Source organism: Bubalus bubalis, chromosome 14 (genome assembly GCF_019923935.1).
Source record: "Bubalus bubalis isolate 160015118507 breed Murrah chromosome 14, NDDB_SH_1, whole genome shotgun sequence".
In the NCBI taxonomy this organism is placed as follows: domain Eukaryota; kingdom Metazoa; phylum Chordata; class Mammalia; order Artiodactyla; family Bovidae; genus Bubalus; species Bubalus bubalis.
Window position 1 is genome coordinate 31492816 of NC_059170.1, and position 17730 is coordinate 31510545.

Sequence of the window (17730 nt, forward strand, 5' to 3'; positions counted from 1 at the left end):
GACTGCCAGGAAATTCCCAGGTTATATGTCTTGTAATGAGCATGCTTTATTGATTTATTTTAATAGTTTATAATTTCAGTGAAGGAAAGGAGAACCAGTGTCCTTCCTATATAAGAAAAGTAATCTTTTAATTTGTTGTTGTTCAGTCATTAAGTCGTGTCCAACTCTCAGTGACTCCATGGACTGCACCTGTCCTTCACTTTGTCTCAGAGTTTGCTCAAACTCATGTCCATTGAGTCAGTGATGCTGTCCAACCACCTCATCCTCTTTTGTCACCTTTTCCTCCTGCCCTCAATCTTTGCCAGCAACGGGTTTTTTTCCCAGTGAGTTAGCTCTTCACATGAGGTGGCCAAGGTACTGGAGCTTCAGCATCAGTCCTTCCAGTGAATATTCAGGGTTGATTTCCTTTAGGATTGACTAGTTTGATCTTCTTGCAGTCCAAGGGACTCTCAATGAAGTAGTCAGTGAAACAGAAGTAGGTATTTTTCTGGAATTCTAGTTTTTTTTTATAGTCCAGCAGATGTTGGCAATTTAATCTCTGGTTCCTCTACCTTTTCTAAATCCAGCTTGTATATCTGGAAGTTCTCAGTTCAAGTACTCCTGAAGTCTAGCTTGAATGATTTTGAGGATTACATTGCTGGCATGTAAAATGAACACAATTGTGTGGTGGTTTGAACATTCTTTGCTATTGCCCTTCTTTGGGATTGGAATGAAAACTGACCTTTTCCAGCCCTGTGGCCATTGCCAAGTCTTCCAAATTTGCTGACATATTGAGTGCAACACTTTAACAGCATCATCTTGTAGGATTTTCAATAGCTTAACTGGAGTTCCATCACCTCCACTAGCTTTGTTTGTAGTAATGCTTCCTAAGGTCCACTTGACTTCACACTCCAGGATGTCTTGCTCTAGGTGAGTGACCACACTGTCATAGTTATCCAGGTCGTTAAGATCTTTTTTGTACAGTTCTTCTGTGTATTCTTGCCACCTCTTCTTAATCTCTTCTGCTTCTTTTAGGTCCTTGCTGTGTGGAGTCATATATTACTCTTTTCTGTAAGGCTTTTTTCACTCAGCGTGATGGTTTTTAATTTATTTTTTTATTGAAGGGTAATTGCTTTACAGAATTTTGTTGTTTTCTGTCAAACCTCAACATGAATCAGCCATAGGTATACATATATGCCCTCCCTTTTGAACCTCCCTCCCATCTCCCTCCCTACCCCACCCCACCCCTCTAGGTTGATACAGCGCCCCTGTTTGAGTTTCCTGAGTGGTTTTTAGATTCATTCATGTTTTTGTGTGTATCTGGAGTTCTTTCCTTTTAATCACTGAGTAATATTTCATTGTGAGGGGGAAAAATGCACTTCTGTTTATATATTCTGTTATTGGTGGTTACTTGGGTTATTTTCAGCTTTTTGTTACAAACATTATTGTACTTATTTTTTGGACGTATACTCTTATTTCTCTTACATAAATATATAGAAGGGAATTACTGGATCACAAAGTTACATGTCTATAAGTCAGACAAAAAGTATCACAGATTACTCATCTAAAAATCATTCTGTGACAAGGCAGAACCATTTCTGCTATGAGAGTTTGTGCACAGGCTTCCTGGCATTGTGCAGACTTCAGCTGAACAGGGCTGGTTACCTTCTGACATTTGATAGTGCACATTTCCCTCAGATTCAAACTATTTAACTGTTCATCTTGTCAGGCTAGGCCTTCATCACAGAACCAACTTTTTTAAATCCTCAATTCATAGAGAGATATGGGGAAGAGATGAATTTGGGGAAGTATGGGGTGTCGATAAATAAGATGTGACAGAGAAGTTGAGGGATTTAACAACAGAAAGGTGTTGTGTGCGTGTGTGACACATACCCAGAGAGAAGGGTGGAGGAGAGAGGAAGAGAAAGGAAAATGGGCGAAGGAAAAAGAAATACAAGTGGGCTTTTCCTCTTGTGAATTTTAATTGAGTTTGTTTGCAAATAAATAATTGTGGTATACCTGTATGATGACCTACTACTTTTAAGATTTAAGAACCATTTTTAAGATGGTTCAAAATTTTAAAAGTCCTGTATGCTGAAATAAAATGATCTCCAAAGAACCTCCTCATTCTGTTTAACAGCTGCATAGTATTCCATTTTATAAATATGCAGTAATTTATTTAAACATGTCCTCTCGGGTTATTTTCAGTCTTTTTCTGTCGCAAACTGTGTCGTTTTGAATAACATTTAAAAGATCACTTTAAAAGTATGGATATATCTGTAAAGTTCCCAAGTAGAATTGTATGAAAGAGCTTATGCTTTCATAATTCTGGTAAGTATTTATAGTTTGTATGAGAGTATTTGTTTACACAAACCCTTGCCAACACAGTGGTTTGTTTTGTTTTTTTTAGTTTATTTATTTTTGGCTGTGCCAGGTCACTACTCTCTAGCTGTGGTGTGTGGGCTTCTCATTGTGGTGTCTTATTACAGAGCACAGGCCCTAGAGCATGGGGCTCTAGACTTCAGTTGAGTCACTCAGTTGTGTCCGACTGTTTGCGACCCCATGGACTGCAGCACACCAGGACTCCCTGTCCATTACCAACTCCTGGAGCTTGCTCAAACTCATGGCCATCAAGTCAGTGATGCCATCCAACAGTCTCATCCTCTCTTGTCCCCTTCTCCTGCCTTCAATCTTTCCCAGCATCAGGGTCTTTTCCAGTGAGTCAATTCTTGGCATCAGTAGTTATGGCACATGGGTTTTAGTTTCACTGTGGCATGTGGAATCTTCCTGGACCAGGGACTGAACCATAAGCAGGCAGATTCTTAACCACTGGACCACCAGGGAAATCTGCCAGTGTGGTGGTGTTAAAGTTTTTCTGTATTTGCCTATCTGATAGGTGAAAAATGACATTGCAGTGTAGCTTTGATTTGACTTTCTTTGATCGCGAGTGAGGTTAAGAATTTGTTCTTATATTTTAAGAGAACTATCTGGTTTTCTGTGAATCTGTTTCATCTCTTTTGTCATCTCTTAATCTGTAGGTGTCCTTTATTATATCAAGGAAATTAGAGTTTTGTGAATTAGTTGGAAATATTTTTATAATGCTTTAAAAATATGGAGGTAGCTGTTTTAGTGGACTGGTGGGAAAAGAAGCCAGATTGCTATGGAAACAACTCTTTCTAGAAACTTGGCTGCAAGGTGGAGTAGAGTGATTGCTAGCTGGAGGACTGATGTAGATTAAAAAGGGGCTCTTCTTTTCTTTGAGAAATTCTTCAGTTCAATTCAGTTCAGTTGCTCAGTCATGTCCGACTCTGCAGCCCCATGAACTGCAACACGCCAGGCCTCCCTGTCCATCACCAACTCCCCAAGCTTGCTCAATGCATGGCCATTGAGTCGATGATGCCTTCCAACCATCTCATCCTCTGTCATCCCCTTCTCCTCTTGCCTTCAACCTTTCCCAGCATCAGGGTCTTTTCCAGTGAGTCAGTTCTTCACATCAGGTGGCCAAAGTATTGGAGCTTCAGCTTCAGGATCAGTCCTTCCAGTGAATATTCAGGGTTGGTTTCCTTTAGGATTGACTGGCTTGATCTCCTTGCAGTCTAAGGGACTCTCTCAAGAGTCTTCTCCGGCACCACAGTTCAAAAGCATCAATTCTTCAGCATTCAGCTTTCTTTATAGTCCAGCTCTCACATCCATACATGACTACTGGAAAAACCATAGCTCTGACTAGATGGACCTTTGTCAGCAATGTCTCTGCTTTTTAATATGCTGTCTATGTTTTTCATAGGTCTTCTTCCAGGGAGCAAGCATCGTTTAATTTCATGGCTGCAGTAACTGTCTGCAGTGATTTTGGAGCCCAAGAAAATAAAGTCAGCCAGTTTCCATTGTTTCCCCATCTATTTGCCATGCAGTGATGTGACTAGATGCCATGATCTTAGTTTTCTGAATGTTGAGTTTTAAGCCAGCTTTTTCACTCTCCTCTTCACTTTCATCAAGAGGCTCTTTAGTTCTTCTCTTTCTGCCATAAGGGTGATGTCATCAACATATCTGAGGTTATTGATATTTCTCCCTGCACTCTGGATTCCAGCTTGTGCTTCATCCTGCCCAGCGTTTTGCTTGATGTACTCTGCATATAAGTTAAATAAACAGGGTGACACTACACAGCCTTGACGTACTCCTTTCCCAATTTGGAACCAGTCCGTTGTTCCATGTCTGGTTCTAACTGTTGCTTCTTCACCTGTGTACAGATTTCTCAGGAGGCAGGTAAGCTGGTCTGGTATTCCCATCTCTTTAAGAATTTTCCAGTTTGTTGTGATCCACACAGTCAAAGGCTTTGGTGTAGTCAATAAAGCAGAAGTAGATGTTTTTCTGGAACTCTCTTGCCTTTTCTGTGATCCAATAGATGCTGGCAATTTGGTCTCTGGTTCCTTTTCTAAATCCAGTTTGAACATCCAGAATTTCTTGGTTCACATACTGTTGAAGCCTTGCTTGGAGAATTTTGAGCGTTACTCTTCAGTGAGTGCAGTTGTGCCATAGTTTGAACATTCTTTGGCATTGCCTTTCTTTGGGATTGGAATGAAAACTGACCTTATCCAGTCCTGTGGCCACTGCTGCGTTTTCCAAATTTGCTGGCACATTGAGTGCAGCACTTTCACAGCATCATCTTTTAGGATTTGAAATACCTGGAATTCCATCACTTCCACTAGCTTTGTTTGTAGTGATCCTTCCTAAGGCCCACTTGACTTTGTATCCCTGGATGTCTGGCTCTAGGTGAGTGATCACACCATCATGGTTATCTGGGTCATGAAGATCTTTCTTGTATAATTCTTGTGTGTATTCTTGCCACCTCTTCTTAATATCTTATGCTTCTGTTAGGTCCATACCATTTCTGTCCTTTATAGTGCCCATCTTTGCATAAAATGTTCCCTTGATATCTGTGATTTTCTTGAAGAGATCTCTAGTCTTTCCCATTCTATGTTTCCTCTATTTCTTTGCATTGATCCCTGAGGAAGGCTTTCTTATCTCTCCTTGCTGTTCTTTGGAACTCTGCATTCAGATGGATATATCTTTACTTTTCTCTTTTGCCTTTCGCTTTGCTTCTTTTCTCAGCTATTTGTAAGAAATTCTTAATTGTGTTTAAATGTTGTTATGAAAGGGAGGTGTTAAAGCTAGAAGATGGTGTTAGAAGATCTACAGGACAAGGTTCCTAAGGAACTGAGATTCTTGGGAGGAAATGCAGAGAAGGAAGAAATTAGTAAATAAGGTGACTGATAGGTAAGGGTGTCACAGTCTAGTGGTTTCTGTTTTCTCTGAAGTTGAAGGCAAGGCCAACAGCCAAGGTTGTGAGAGGATATGTTGGAGAGGAGAGGAGGGTCTTTGAAATCACTGCAGTGGAGAATTGGAGAGAGAGCTAAGTAGGGAAATATAGAAAGATTGCAGAAAGTGTTCAGAGTTCCAGTGAGGCAAATCTCAACCTTATGGGTAGTTTGATTTTCTTAAGAAGCATGTGGCAGCCCACGTTGGCTGACAGTTGGATTTGTTCAGGATTGGGGGTTATTTTCCCATATAGATATAATAGAAGAACAGTGTAGCAAAAGAATTTAGGATATTTGCAAGGCAGTGATTGAACTGACACCAACTTTTCTTGGCTGAGTAGAGAAGGAAATAGAACAGAGATATTGGAATGAAAATTAGAGGATCAAGGGACTGAAAGCCTGAGTGAGGTCCCAGGCTTTAGTAGTAAGGGAGTATGGTTGGAGAGTGGGAAAGTAAGATTCAGTATGAGCATTTTTCCCAGGGCTGACAAAGTCTAAAGTACAGCCATTGTCACGACCGGCTTCAGTGGAGTGTACGTTGTATAAGTGTTGTAGGATGGGGAACCCCTTCCAGAGTTTGAAGGTGGGCTCTTGTCTAACACTCAGAAATGAGTTGTCTGAGTAGATAGACATGCTGACAGAGCAAGAGACTTTATTGGGAAGGGACGCCCAGGCAGAGAGTGGGAGGGTAAGGGAACCCAGGAGAACTGCTCTTCCACATGGCTCAAAGTCACAGTCTCTGGTTTTATGGTAATGGGGTTAATTTCCAAGTTGTCTGGCCAGTCATTCTAACTCTACCTTCCTGGTAGCACATGCATTCCTCAGTCAAGATGGATTCTAGCGAGGAGGATTCTGGGAGGTGGTAGGACATATGGCCTCTACTTTTGACCTTTCCTGAACTCTTCGGGTTGATTGTGGCTTATTAGTTCTGTATTCCTTACTGTAACTGCCTGTCATAAAATAACTAATGCAAATGGTTACTATAGTGCCTGGCCAGTGTGGCGATTTCAAATCAGTATGTTTCTCTTAAGGTCGTTGGAGTTGAAATCAGAGAACTCAGAGATATGTCTGGATGTGAATTGTGGCTGTCACCTGTGAGGATGTTGAAAAATCTTCCAAGGATATCAGGACTTTGCGATAGGAAGAAAGCTGTGAGCCACACTGTATTGTCCTCAGTGAGTGCCAGGAAACCAGTAGGCAAAGAAAGCCCTCAGTAATGGGCTATTCAGTTTTTATCTGACTGGTTTTTAATATTTATTTTTATTTTTTTGCCTTCCCCAGGTCTTTTCTTTCACAGCATGTGAACTGTTAGTTGCAGCATGTGGAATCTAGTTCCCTGACCAGGGATTGAACCCAGGCCTCCTGCATTGAGAGTGTGATGTCTTAGCCACTGGACAACCAGGAAGTCCTGATCTGACTTTTTTTTAAGCTTAGAAATGACAAGCTTGTTCCATTTTCTTAAATTCTTGAAATTCTCCAGACAAGAATACTGGAGTGGGTAGGCATTCCCTTCTCCAGGGGATCTTCCTGATCCAGGGAAGAAACCTGCGTCACCTGCATTGCAGGTAGATTCTTTACCATCTGAGCCACCAGGGAAGCCCATAGCATACCATATAGCCACAATTATTGTTTGGACTAGCAGCATGATACTCACTACCACCTTTTCCCTGTTTTTCCACTTAATGACTAAATAGCTCTTTATCATTTTAATCTTGAATTTCAGATTATTTATTTATACTCAAGAATAGAACCTTGGAAATCGGTCAGGAAACAATGTGGGACCTTTAAGATTCTTGTATAACCTTTCTGGAAAGGAGTTTGTTATTATAGGCTAATTGGTATTTCCATCATTATTTCAATTCTTTTCATTCGACTCTTCGAAGCATTGTATTTTCATGCCATTGGTCTTTCCTGCAAGTAAAAATGTTCTCTCTTTATTATTTTCCTTTGATTAGTCAGCACTTTTTTGTGTATTTTCTTAGCTGTTTCTTTTTCTCTTTTGTACATTATGTTTAAGTTTTTCACGTTTTTCAGAATTGGAATCTTAATGTATTCCATATTAATATGAATTCTTGTTTTAATTATTTGTTTTGTGACAGTTTTCCCAGTTCACTACCTTTTTTAAGAAATAGACTTTATTTTTTAGAGCAGTTTTATATTCACAACAAAACTGAGCACAAAGAATAAAAAGTTCCCAAATTTTCCCTTTTGCCATACACACACAACCTCCTCCACTGTTGACATCCTGCACCACAGTATACACTTACTACATTTGATAAACCTACTTTGACATCATTATCACCGAGAGTCCATAGTTTACATTAGAGTTCACTTCTGGTGTTATACATTTTCTGTGTTTGGACAAATGTATAATTACATGTATCCACCATTGTATTACCATACAGAATAGTTCACTGCCCTTAAAATCCTCTGTGCTTCACCGATTCATTCCCCTCTCCTCCCTAACCTGGCAACCACTGCGTCCAGAGCCTTGCTTTTTTAAGAATTATCATATAGTCAGAATCATTCAGACTGTAGCCTTTCATATTGGTTTCTTTTACTTAGTAATGTGCATTTTTCTCCATGTTTCTTCGTGGCTTGATGGATCATTTCTTGTTCGTGCTAAATAATATTCCATGTTCTAGATGTACTACAGTTTGTTTATTCATTCATCTTCTGAAGAACAACTTGCTTGCTTCCAAGTTTTGGCAATTATGAATAAAGCACATTTCTATATGGGTGTAAGTTTTCAATTCTTCTTAGGTAAATACCAAGGAGCACAATTGGTTGGATCATATAATAAGAGTAAGTTTAGTTGTGCAAGAAACCAGCAAACTACCTTCCAAAGTGTCATTCCCACAGTGAAGGAGAGTTTCTGTTGCTCCACAGAAGCACTGGGATTTGGTGTTGTTCAGTTCAGTTGAGTTCAGTCGATTAGTCGTGTCCAACTCTTTGCGTCTTTGCGACCCCATGAATCGCAGCACGCCAGGCCTCCCTGTCCATCACCAACTCCCGGAGTTCACTCAGACTCACGTCCATTGAGTCGGTGATGCCATCCAGCCATCTCATCCTCTGTCATCCCCTTCTCCTCCTGCCCCCAATCCCTCCCAGCATCAGAGTCTTTTCCAATGAGTCAACTCTTTGCATGAGGTGGCCAAAGTACTGGAGTTTCAGCTTCAGCATCATTTCCCCCAAAGAAATCCCAGGGCTGATCTCCTTTAGAATGGACTGGTTGGATCTCCTTGCAGTCCAAGGGACTCTCAAGAGTCCTCTCCAACACCACAGTTCAAAAGCATCAATTCTTCGGCACTCAGCTTTCTTCACAGTCCAACTCTCACATCCATACATGACCACTGGAAAACCATAGCCTTGACTGCTGCTGCTAAGTCACTTCAGTCATGTCTGACTCTGTGCGACCCCATAGACGGCAGCCCACCAGGCTTCCCCGTCCCTGGGATTCTCCAGGCAAGAACACTGGAGTGGGTTGCCATTTCCTTCTCCAATATAGCCTTGACTAGACGGACCTTTGTTGGCAAAGTAATGTCTCTGCTTTTCAATATGCTATCTAGGTTGGTCATAACTTTTCTTCCAAGGAGTAAGCGTCTTTTAATTTTGGTGGTGTTAGTGTTTGGTATTCTGATAGGTGTGTAGTGGTGTCTCATTGTTTTATTTTGCAATTCCCTAGTAACATATGCTGTTAAACATTTTTACATTTGCTTGTTTGCCATTTGTATCTCTTCCTTGGAGAGGTGTCTGTTCAGGCTTTTGACCATTTTTTAATCAGCTTGATAATTTTTTTATTGTTGAGGTTTTATTGCTTATTTTGGATAACAGTCCTTCGGCTAATGTGTCTTTTGCAAGTATTTTCTCACAGTCTGTGGCTTGTTTTAACATTCTCTTGGTTTTGTCTTTTACAGAGCAGAATTTTTTAGTTTTGATGAAGTGCAGTTGATTATTTTTTGATGGCTCTGTCTTTGGTGTTGTATCTTAAAAGTTATTGCCATACCCAAGGTCATCTAGATTTTTCTCCTGTGTTATCTTCCAGGAGTCTTTTGCATTTACATCTCGGTCTGTGATTCATTTTGAGTTAATTTTTGTGAAGAGTATAAGATCTGTGTCTAGTTTTTTGTTTTTGTTTTTCTTGGTATGTGCATGCTGAATTATTCCAGCACCATTTGTTCAAAAGACTGTCTTTGCTCCATTGTATTGCCTTTGCTCCTTTGTCAGAGATCAGTTGACTATATTTGTGTGGGTCTTTATCTGAGTTCTCTTGTGTTCCATTGGTCTGTTTGTCTGTACCACACTGCCACTCTTTGCTGTATCTTTCTTTGCTTTTTTATATTACTATTTGCTTTTAAATTAATAGTAATTCTCTGACTTTACTCTGCTTCTTCAGTATTGAGTTGGCTGTTCTCCATCTTTTGCATCTGCATATAAACTTTAGAACTAGTTGTTGCTATCCACAAAATGGCACCCCACTCCAGTACTCTTGCTTGGAAAATCCCATGGATGGAGGAGCCTGGTAGGTTGCAATCTGTGGGGTCGCTAAGAGTCGGACACGACTGAGCGACTTCACTTTCACTTTTCACTTTCACACATTGGAGAAGGAAATGGCAACCCACTCCAGTGTTCTTGCCTGGAGAATCCCAGGGACGGGGGAGCCTGGTGGGCTGCCGTCTATGGGGTCGCACAGAGTCGGACACGACTGAAGTGACTTAGCATAGCATAGCATAGCATCCACAAAATAGGCTGGTAGTATTTTGATTGAGATTGCATTGAATCTGTAAACTGAGTTGAGAAGAACTGATGTTTTGACAGTGTGGAATCTTCCTGTCCATTAACATTGTTTGATTGATTTCTTTCATAATTTTTTCTATTGCCAGATATTCCATTTTTCCTTTGTGATTTCTTTTTTTTAATTATTTTTCTATTGAAGGATAATTGCTTTACACCTTTGTGATTTCTTACATTGCCTTTATGTCTAGAAAATCCTTCCTCATTATGAACATACTCATTTATTTCCTCTTAAAATGTGTCTGTAAACATTTAATTCTTCAGCCCATCTGGATTTTATTTTGATATATGGAATGAAGTGATCATCTAGCCTGCTTCCTCCAAATACATTATTTTTCACAAAATCGTTTCCTCTTGATTTATCTAGCATATACATGAATACATACATAATAATCAGCCTTCCAATCTGTTTCCTAACCCTTATGGAGGAAATTTTGTGCTCTCCCCATTTTGGGTAACAGTCAGGTAGGAAGAGTGGGGAACTAGTCAAATCACGTATGGTTATACCTTGGGAAGGCCATTGGCTGAACCCAGTTCCCTGCTAAGCATGATTACTGGTATTAAAGGCAATCTCCTGGGCTGTGTATAAACCACCTACATCTCTCCACCCTCCCTCGGAGATTTTCATGTTCCCCTCGAAGAGGCATGTCTTGGTTGCTTTGGAGAGTCACTGCCAGATTAAATTACCTCTGTGCTATGAGTCCCATGAAAATGGGATCTTGGAGTATATTGTTCCCTAGTTGTTTCCCTGATACCTAGCTTAGTATCAGGCACAGACATCTGAATGGATGAATAAACCTCGGTTACCAGTATGAATGGGGCACAGCCCTCTGATATGATTTGAAGGGAAATAAAGTTTGAGGACAGCTGTATAATGTCTGCTTTGGAGGTCAGTACATCCTTGCAGTCAACCTACCTTCTCCGTGCTTCTCATTCTGAAGACACTAAAACTGCAGTTACCTAGGAAGCTTTTAAAAGGACTGCTACCTGCCTCTCACTCTCAGAGATACAGTTTGGCACAGAGTTTTGTTGTTATTAAGTTCTTTGAGTGATTCTAAAGTATGCCAAGATTGAGAATCACTGCTCTTATAGTTGTATAAACTTTCAGTTAAGTAATTGGATTCCTGGAGAGTTGTGCTTATCAGACTCCTAAAAGATCATTGGTCCTGTGTGTGCACTTCAATAGCTAGGAAGAATTTGCCCAAAATACCTCCTTTGGTGAGTTGTTTGGACATAGTTTTACAGTATTTCAGTACTGTATCTAAAATGACTCTCTGTTTTCCAGGTCAGCATGGATTCCTGGTTCCTTCTTACTCTGCTTGGCAGTGGTCTGATACAGGTTGGTGCCAGCAACACTACCACAGGTAAATTGCCATTTGTTAAGATTGGTACTTGGAATAGAATTTTGTTTATATTTATGTTTAGTGACCCAAGTTTGAAGACCTTGGTGGTACTAAAGAAAGAAAAAATTAATATTAAGTTTTACTTAAAAGTGATGGCAAAATAAGTTGTCTTTGGGAATCTCTGGGTCATATTGTATGCCACACTCAGCATTGTTCTATATACCCCATACTACTTCAAATGAAGAGATTATATTCATGCATTGGAGAAGGAAATGGCAACCTACTCCAGTGTTCTTGCCTGGAGGATCCCAGGGACGGGGGAGCCTGGTGGGCTGCCGTCTCTAGGGTTGCACAGAGTCGGACACGACTGAAGTGACTTAGCATAGCATATTCATTCCTGAAAAGTTAAAGAAGACAAAATGGTTACTATTTAAGATCCTATATATTGACTCTGAGGAACTAACTAAGAGACCAATTTTTCCCTCCATTAGACAGTAAACTTTTAGAAGTGGAGGGAAGGAGTCACCATTTAAAGAGTGTATGCTCCTTGAAATACACCTGGAGAAAATTCTGCTTCAAAAAGATACATGCACTCTTATGTTCATAATAGTACTATTCACAATAGCCAAAGCATGGAAGCAATCTAAATGTCCATCAATGGATGAATGAAGATGTGGTACATATATATAATTGAATACTACTCACCCATAAAAAGAATGAAATAATGTCATTTGCAGCAGCTTAGAAATTATCACACTAAGTGAAGTAAGTCAGAAAGAGAAAGACAAATACCATATATCACTTATATGTGAAATCTAAACTATGGCATAAATGAACCTATCTATGAAACAAATACTCACAAGCATAGAGAACAGACTTGTGGTTGCCATGGAGGTGAGGGGAGGGACTGCCTGTTAGTTTGGGATTGGTAGACACAACCTACTATATTTAGAATGCATAAATAGCAAAGTCCTACTATTATAGCTCAGGGAAATATGAGCTGGGACAAACCATAATGGAAAAGAATGTTTAAAAATGAATGTGTGTGTGTGTATGTAATTGAGTCACTTTGCTGTGCAGCAGAGATTAGCACAACATTGTAAATCAACTATAATTTTTTTAAAAGATAATAAAATAAAAAGTGTGTGTGTGGTGCGTATATTGGTCTCCAAGTGTTTGAGGTGTAGTAGGGCTTGCTGCTTTGTGTCTCATAACTTTTGAGATCTCAATTCTTTGTGTGATGTTTTCTTGGTTTTTTTTGGTTTTTGTAGTTTCACCTTCAGTAGGTGTTACAAGATCTGTGAAAGCATCTACAACAGAATCACTTAAAGAAGAGACCAAAACTTCATATCCTACTCCTTCAGTAACTTCTTCCTTGACACCAACATTCAGCCCAAATCTAACTCTGGGACCTGTATATGTAACCACTGTCAATTCTTCAGACTCTGACAATGGAACCACAAGAACAGTAAGCACCAATTCTGTAGTCACTACAATTTCACCAAATGGAACATGGCTTCCAGATAACCAGTTCACAGATACCAGAACAGAGCCTTGGGAGGGGAATGCCAGCACTGCAGCAACCACTCCAGAAACTTTTCCTCCTTCAGGTACTAGAGATGGTTTCTGTTTGTTCTTTCTTTGGCTCTTTGAGTTTATTCACCCTTTTATTGTTATTGTTTGTGTTTTCTAGCCATAAAATTTCTTGAAATAAGTAAAATTGCCCAAGCAAAGTAATGAAACCTAGATATAGGGGATTCTCAAGAGTATCTGGTTAACATAGAATTAAGAGCAAAGAAGATAGGGGACTTCCCTGGTCATCCAGTGGTTAAGACTCCATTCTTCCAGCGCAGGAGGCACAAGTTTGATCCCTGTTTGGGAAACTGAGATCCAGCACACTGCATGGTATGGCCAAAAAAAAGGAGGAAAGAAGGTAGATTCTGGAGGAAATTCTGCTTTGCATGGAATCCTGGTTAGATTAGGGACGATTAATGTTTAAAGATAGAGAAGAAGATACAAGAGAAAGAGAATAGGTAATTGATGATGCTAGAAACTGAGGTTGAAAGGAAAGTATAATTGAATAATAGGATTAGCCTTGAAAAGAAAGGAATCCCTGGAGACCATGGGAGGGAGAATGGGCCTTATCTGTAACAGTTAGATAAGAATGGAAGGCCTGTGGCCAGGAGTAGAATTATTAAGAGAAGATCAGGAAAAACAGTTAAGTTACAGTACCAGTTTGTTCAGGGACTGAACCCAACCTGCTTCTCCTTGAGTCAATCACTGAAGTGGAAGTGGCTTTGAAGATAGAATCAGAGACCTGAGTATGAGACCATGTAGGGTAGGGCAAATTTCCAAGGATTGGGAAGGTCCCTCTTAGGGCTTCTGTGAGTAGTAAAAGGAAATAATTATTCCTTGACAGCTGTATAATTGTCATTCCTTTTCTAGCAAAAATCAGTTACTCTTCTTTGGTCTCATCCCCTTGGCTCATATTTTTCACTTGTTAGGTGGTGAGTGCCCCTGGGTAGAATCACATATGGCTCATGAACTGAGTGTCATTTGCTGATGACATCTTTTAGCTAGACCTTACAACTCAGACCCTGCACCTGCCAGCTTTAATCCCATATTTTCCACTTGAGTTTGAATCCTAACTCTGCTGTACCCTAGCTGTGTGACAATAGGCAAGTTTATTTAACCTTTCTACCTCAGTTTTGTCATCAGTATATAAGAATGAATGATGTTGATAGTACTTAATTCATGAAGGAGCTGTTAGCATTAAACAGGTTATTATGGGTAAAGCATTTATAGTGGGACCTGCATGTGGTAAGCACTAATTTTAAGTGTTAGGCATTGTACTAAGAGTTTTATAGAAGTAATTCGTATGAAGTATCCTATGGATTCTGTTACATTGGTTCTGTTTTATGTTTTATAGGTGAAGGAGTTTTACTGTGTTTTTCAAAGTACAAATCATGACTGATTCATGAAATCAGTTTAGTGGGCCACTACAAATCTGTGTGTGTGTGCATTGTCCTTTTCAACTTTTATTCTTTTCCTGTTAACTTATTTTATAGAACTTCTGTTCAAGTTATACACAAACATATACTAAGTAATGGTATAAAAATGTATTTCTTTCTGTAAATTATGGCCATTGCTTAGAGAGGAAAAACAAAACTTGTGCAAGCTGAATTAGTACATGGAAAAGGTGAGACTCTCACTAACTTCACGGCCTGTGTTTTTGTTGTTTTTTGGCTGTGCTGTGTCTTCTTTCTCTAGTTGTGGTGCACCGGCTCTAGAGCACATGGGCTCAGTAGTGGTGGCTCACGGGCTTAATTGTCCCACAGCATGTGGAATCTTAGTTCCCCGATCAGGGATGGAACATACATCCCCTACATTGGAAGGTAGATTCTTAACCACTGGACCACCAAGGAAGTCCCACAGCTTATGTTCTTAACTTATGTTCTGTTCTGTCTTTCATTTAATAATCTGTGAGATGACCAGTGGTAATTATCTCTTTTTTTAGTAGATGTTTGATGTAAGACCTTAGAGGTTAAATAATTTGCTTTGGATCTGAAGGCTGTCAGGTAGTGAATTAGGCCTGTTTCTCACTTCGATAGTCTTTGCACACTGCTACTGAGTTTTATGTAATCTGCTGTAGGTCCAAATTATGCCATAGCTGAGAAGCCAGTTATTGAACAGTTAACACATTTCATATCTCAGAGGAAGTTGAGACTGTATTTCACTGGTGACTGTTATTCAAGATCAGTAAAAGGATAACTTTATGGCACATCAGGATGTTATATTCTGTAACCCCACATCCTCCTCATTTACCACCATTTTACCAATCCCCCCATAATTGTTACACCATAACTTCTGTAATACTGTTCCCTGCTGAGCTGTGGGTATAATGTGAAATTGCCTTTTATTTGTTTGTTTAGTTTTCTATTTACTGTTGATAGCCAGTTCTTCCTGCACTTTCCATAGCTTCATAGTACAGTTTTCCATAAAGTCAGACTTACTAGATAATCTGTTATTTCTTTTTTACATGTCTAAAAATATCTTCAGGGGTATGTATAGAATTTGAGGAAATATTTTTTTCCCTAGAATTTTTAAAGCATTGTCCTGACTTCTAATTTGCAGGCTTGGAGAATTGTACTGCTGTCTTGATTCCTAATTGTTTGTGTGTTTTTAAAGATCTACTCTTCATCACTGGTGCCTTGAAATCTCATAGAAATGGATCTTGATGTGGGTCTTTTTCTTCCGTTCATTATTTTGGGATAGGACCTTTGGAGTTTTTGTCCTTTGGTTCTGAAAATTTTTCTTGTATCTGTTCAGAAATGTTCTTCCCCCTTCCATTTTCTCTGTCTTGTTCTAAAAATCCTTATTACTTGGATATTGGACTTACCCTGGATTAATTTTTTAATCTTAATTTTTCTTTCCTACTGACCTTTTTTTCTTTTTTAAAATAAGCATACATGCATACTTATACATACCTTTTTTCTTCCATTTATAACACAGATAATAAATGTACTGTGTATATTTCTTCACCTTACTTCTTTTCAATTAGCCTGTCATACTTTTTCTATGTTATAGTAAGGAGCTGCCTCGTTGTATGGCTTTACTTTGATATATTTATCCAATCTGCCATATTGGCCATCATTCAGGCTGATTTTACACTTACCGACAATAGTCTTGGGAGAATATAGGTTGAATAAGTTATTTTTAGTGTGCATTTGTAAATTTAAATTGAATATTGTGAGATCTCCCTCTTTTAAGCTGTGTGTCGGAATGCCTGTTTTCCTACATTTTCTTCAGTGCAATAAATTATCAAACACCTGGATCTATGTCAGACTGACAGGTGAAAATTAGTATCTCAGTGTGACTTGAATTTGCATTTTAGTGAGGTTGAGCATCTTTCCATATTTAGAAGGATCATTTATATTTCCTTCTTTCTTTTCCTTTTTTGAGAAAACTCTGTTGCTATCCTTTACCCATTTTTTTTTTTATTAATGTGTCAGGCTTATCACTAGTTTCTGGTTCCAGCCCTTGGGAAGGCGGAACAGAGGAAATAGTACAATTTCTTTTCCAGAGGATGTGACCCAACTCATTTATAGAAGGTCTTTGATGTTAGAGAAATTAGCCCTATAATAAGATTGCAGTTATTTCCCCTAGTTGTTCATCTAACTTTTCTTCATTGTAGAAACTGTTACTATCAGCTATTAATTTTTTTAATTAAAAACTTATCAGTTTGTGGGACTTCCTCTAGCTGTCCAGTGGTTAAAATTCTACACTGCCGCTGCAGGAGATGCAGGTTCAATCCTGAGTCAAGAAACTAGGATCCTGCATGCTGCGCAGTGGAAAAAAAATGGATTTTTGTTAACTAAATGTGTTCTAGGTATTAGATCATATATAAAAAGCCATTCCTTATACCAATATTATAAAACAATTGTCTTTTATGTTTTTCTTTTATACTGTTACAATTTTTTTCTTCTGTGTGTGTGCATGTGCTTGTATGTGCCTGCACTAAAATCTTTGATCCATCTGGAATTTTTTCTGATGTAAAGTGTGAACTGTGGACTTTATAAAATACTTAATATCTGATAAAGTGAGTCATCCCTTGTTAATCTTATTTTTCAGAATTTTGCTAGTAGTTCTTGATTATTTTCTTCATGAACATTAGAATCAACTTACTGTATAGCTGGAAAAAGTTCTTATTGATCATGTTAAGTTTTTAGATTAACAGGGACAGTTGATATCTTTAATTTTTCCTATCTAAGAATGCTGTATATTCCATTTGCTGAAGTCTTTTATTTTGTATTTCTTGGAAGTATTTTAAAACTTTTACCACTTGTGTGGCACATGTTTTATTCAGTTTATTTCTAGATATTTATCGATTCATTCCTGTTTTAAAGAATATTTATGTTAAGAAAGGGTGTTAAATTTTGCCAGTTGCCTGCTCAGCATCAATGAGCAAGATCTGTAAGATTTTTTCTATTTGTGCTATAGTATATCATATTAATTGATTTCCTGTTTTTCAACTATTTACATTCCTGCACAAACAGCTCCACTTGGTCTTATATTTTTCTTGACTGAAGTGTTGTGATTTATTTGCTATTTTCTATTGTAAATTTTTCCAAGTTTTTTCTAAATGAGATTGGTATATGTGTTTCCTTTGTAGGTAGCTAGTTTTGATAAGTTTTATTAGTCGATGTTTTGCTTTGCTTTTTGAAAATAATTGAAGTTCACTTAAATTTTTCATTTTGTTCAGGTTTTCAAAATTACTTAAATAGATTTGAGAAAAAGTCATC

The 17730-nt window shown here is 38.7% G+C and overlaps 1 protein-coding gene across 8 annotated transcripts in view; it reads left to right on the forward strand.

Annotated features, from left to right (window-relative positions):
* Positions 1-17730, forward strand: part of PTPRA (protein tyrosine phosphatase receptor type A) — a 171142-nt gene that overhangs the window by 90296 nt on the left and 63116 nt on the right. For 6 of the 8 annotated variants that reach the window (XM_006042724.4, XM_006042727.4, XM_006042725.4 and 3 more), the window contains 2 exons: positions 11371-11449; positions 12700-13038. In XM_006042724.4, the coding sequence (XP_006042786.1) occupies positions 11371-11449; positions 12700-13038 (418 nt within the window). Of the gene's footprint in view, positions 1-11370; positions 11450-12699; positions 13039-17730 lie in introns of those variants that run through there. The other 2 variants (XM_025263957.3, XM_025263956.3) reach the window with 2 other exon arrangements.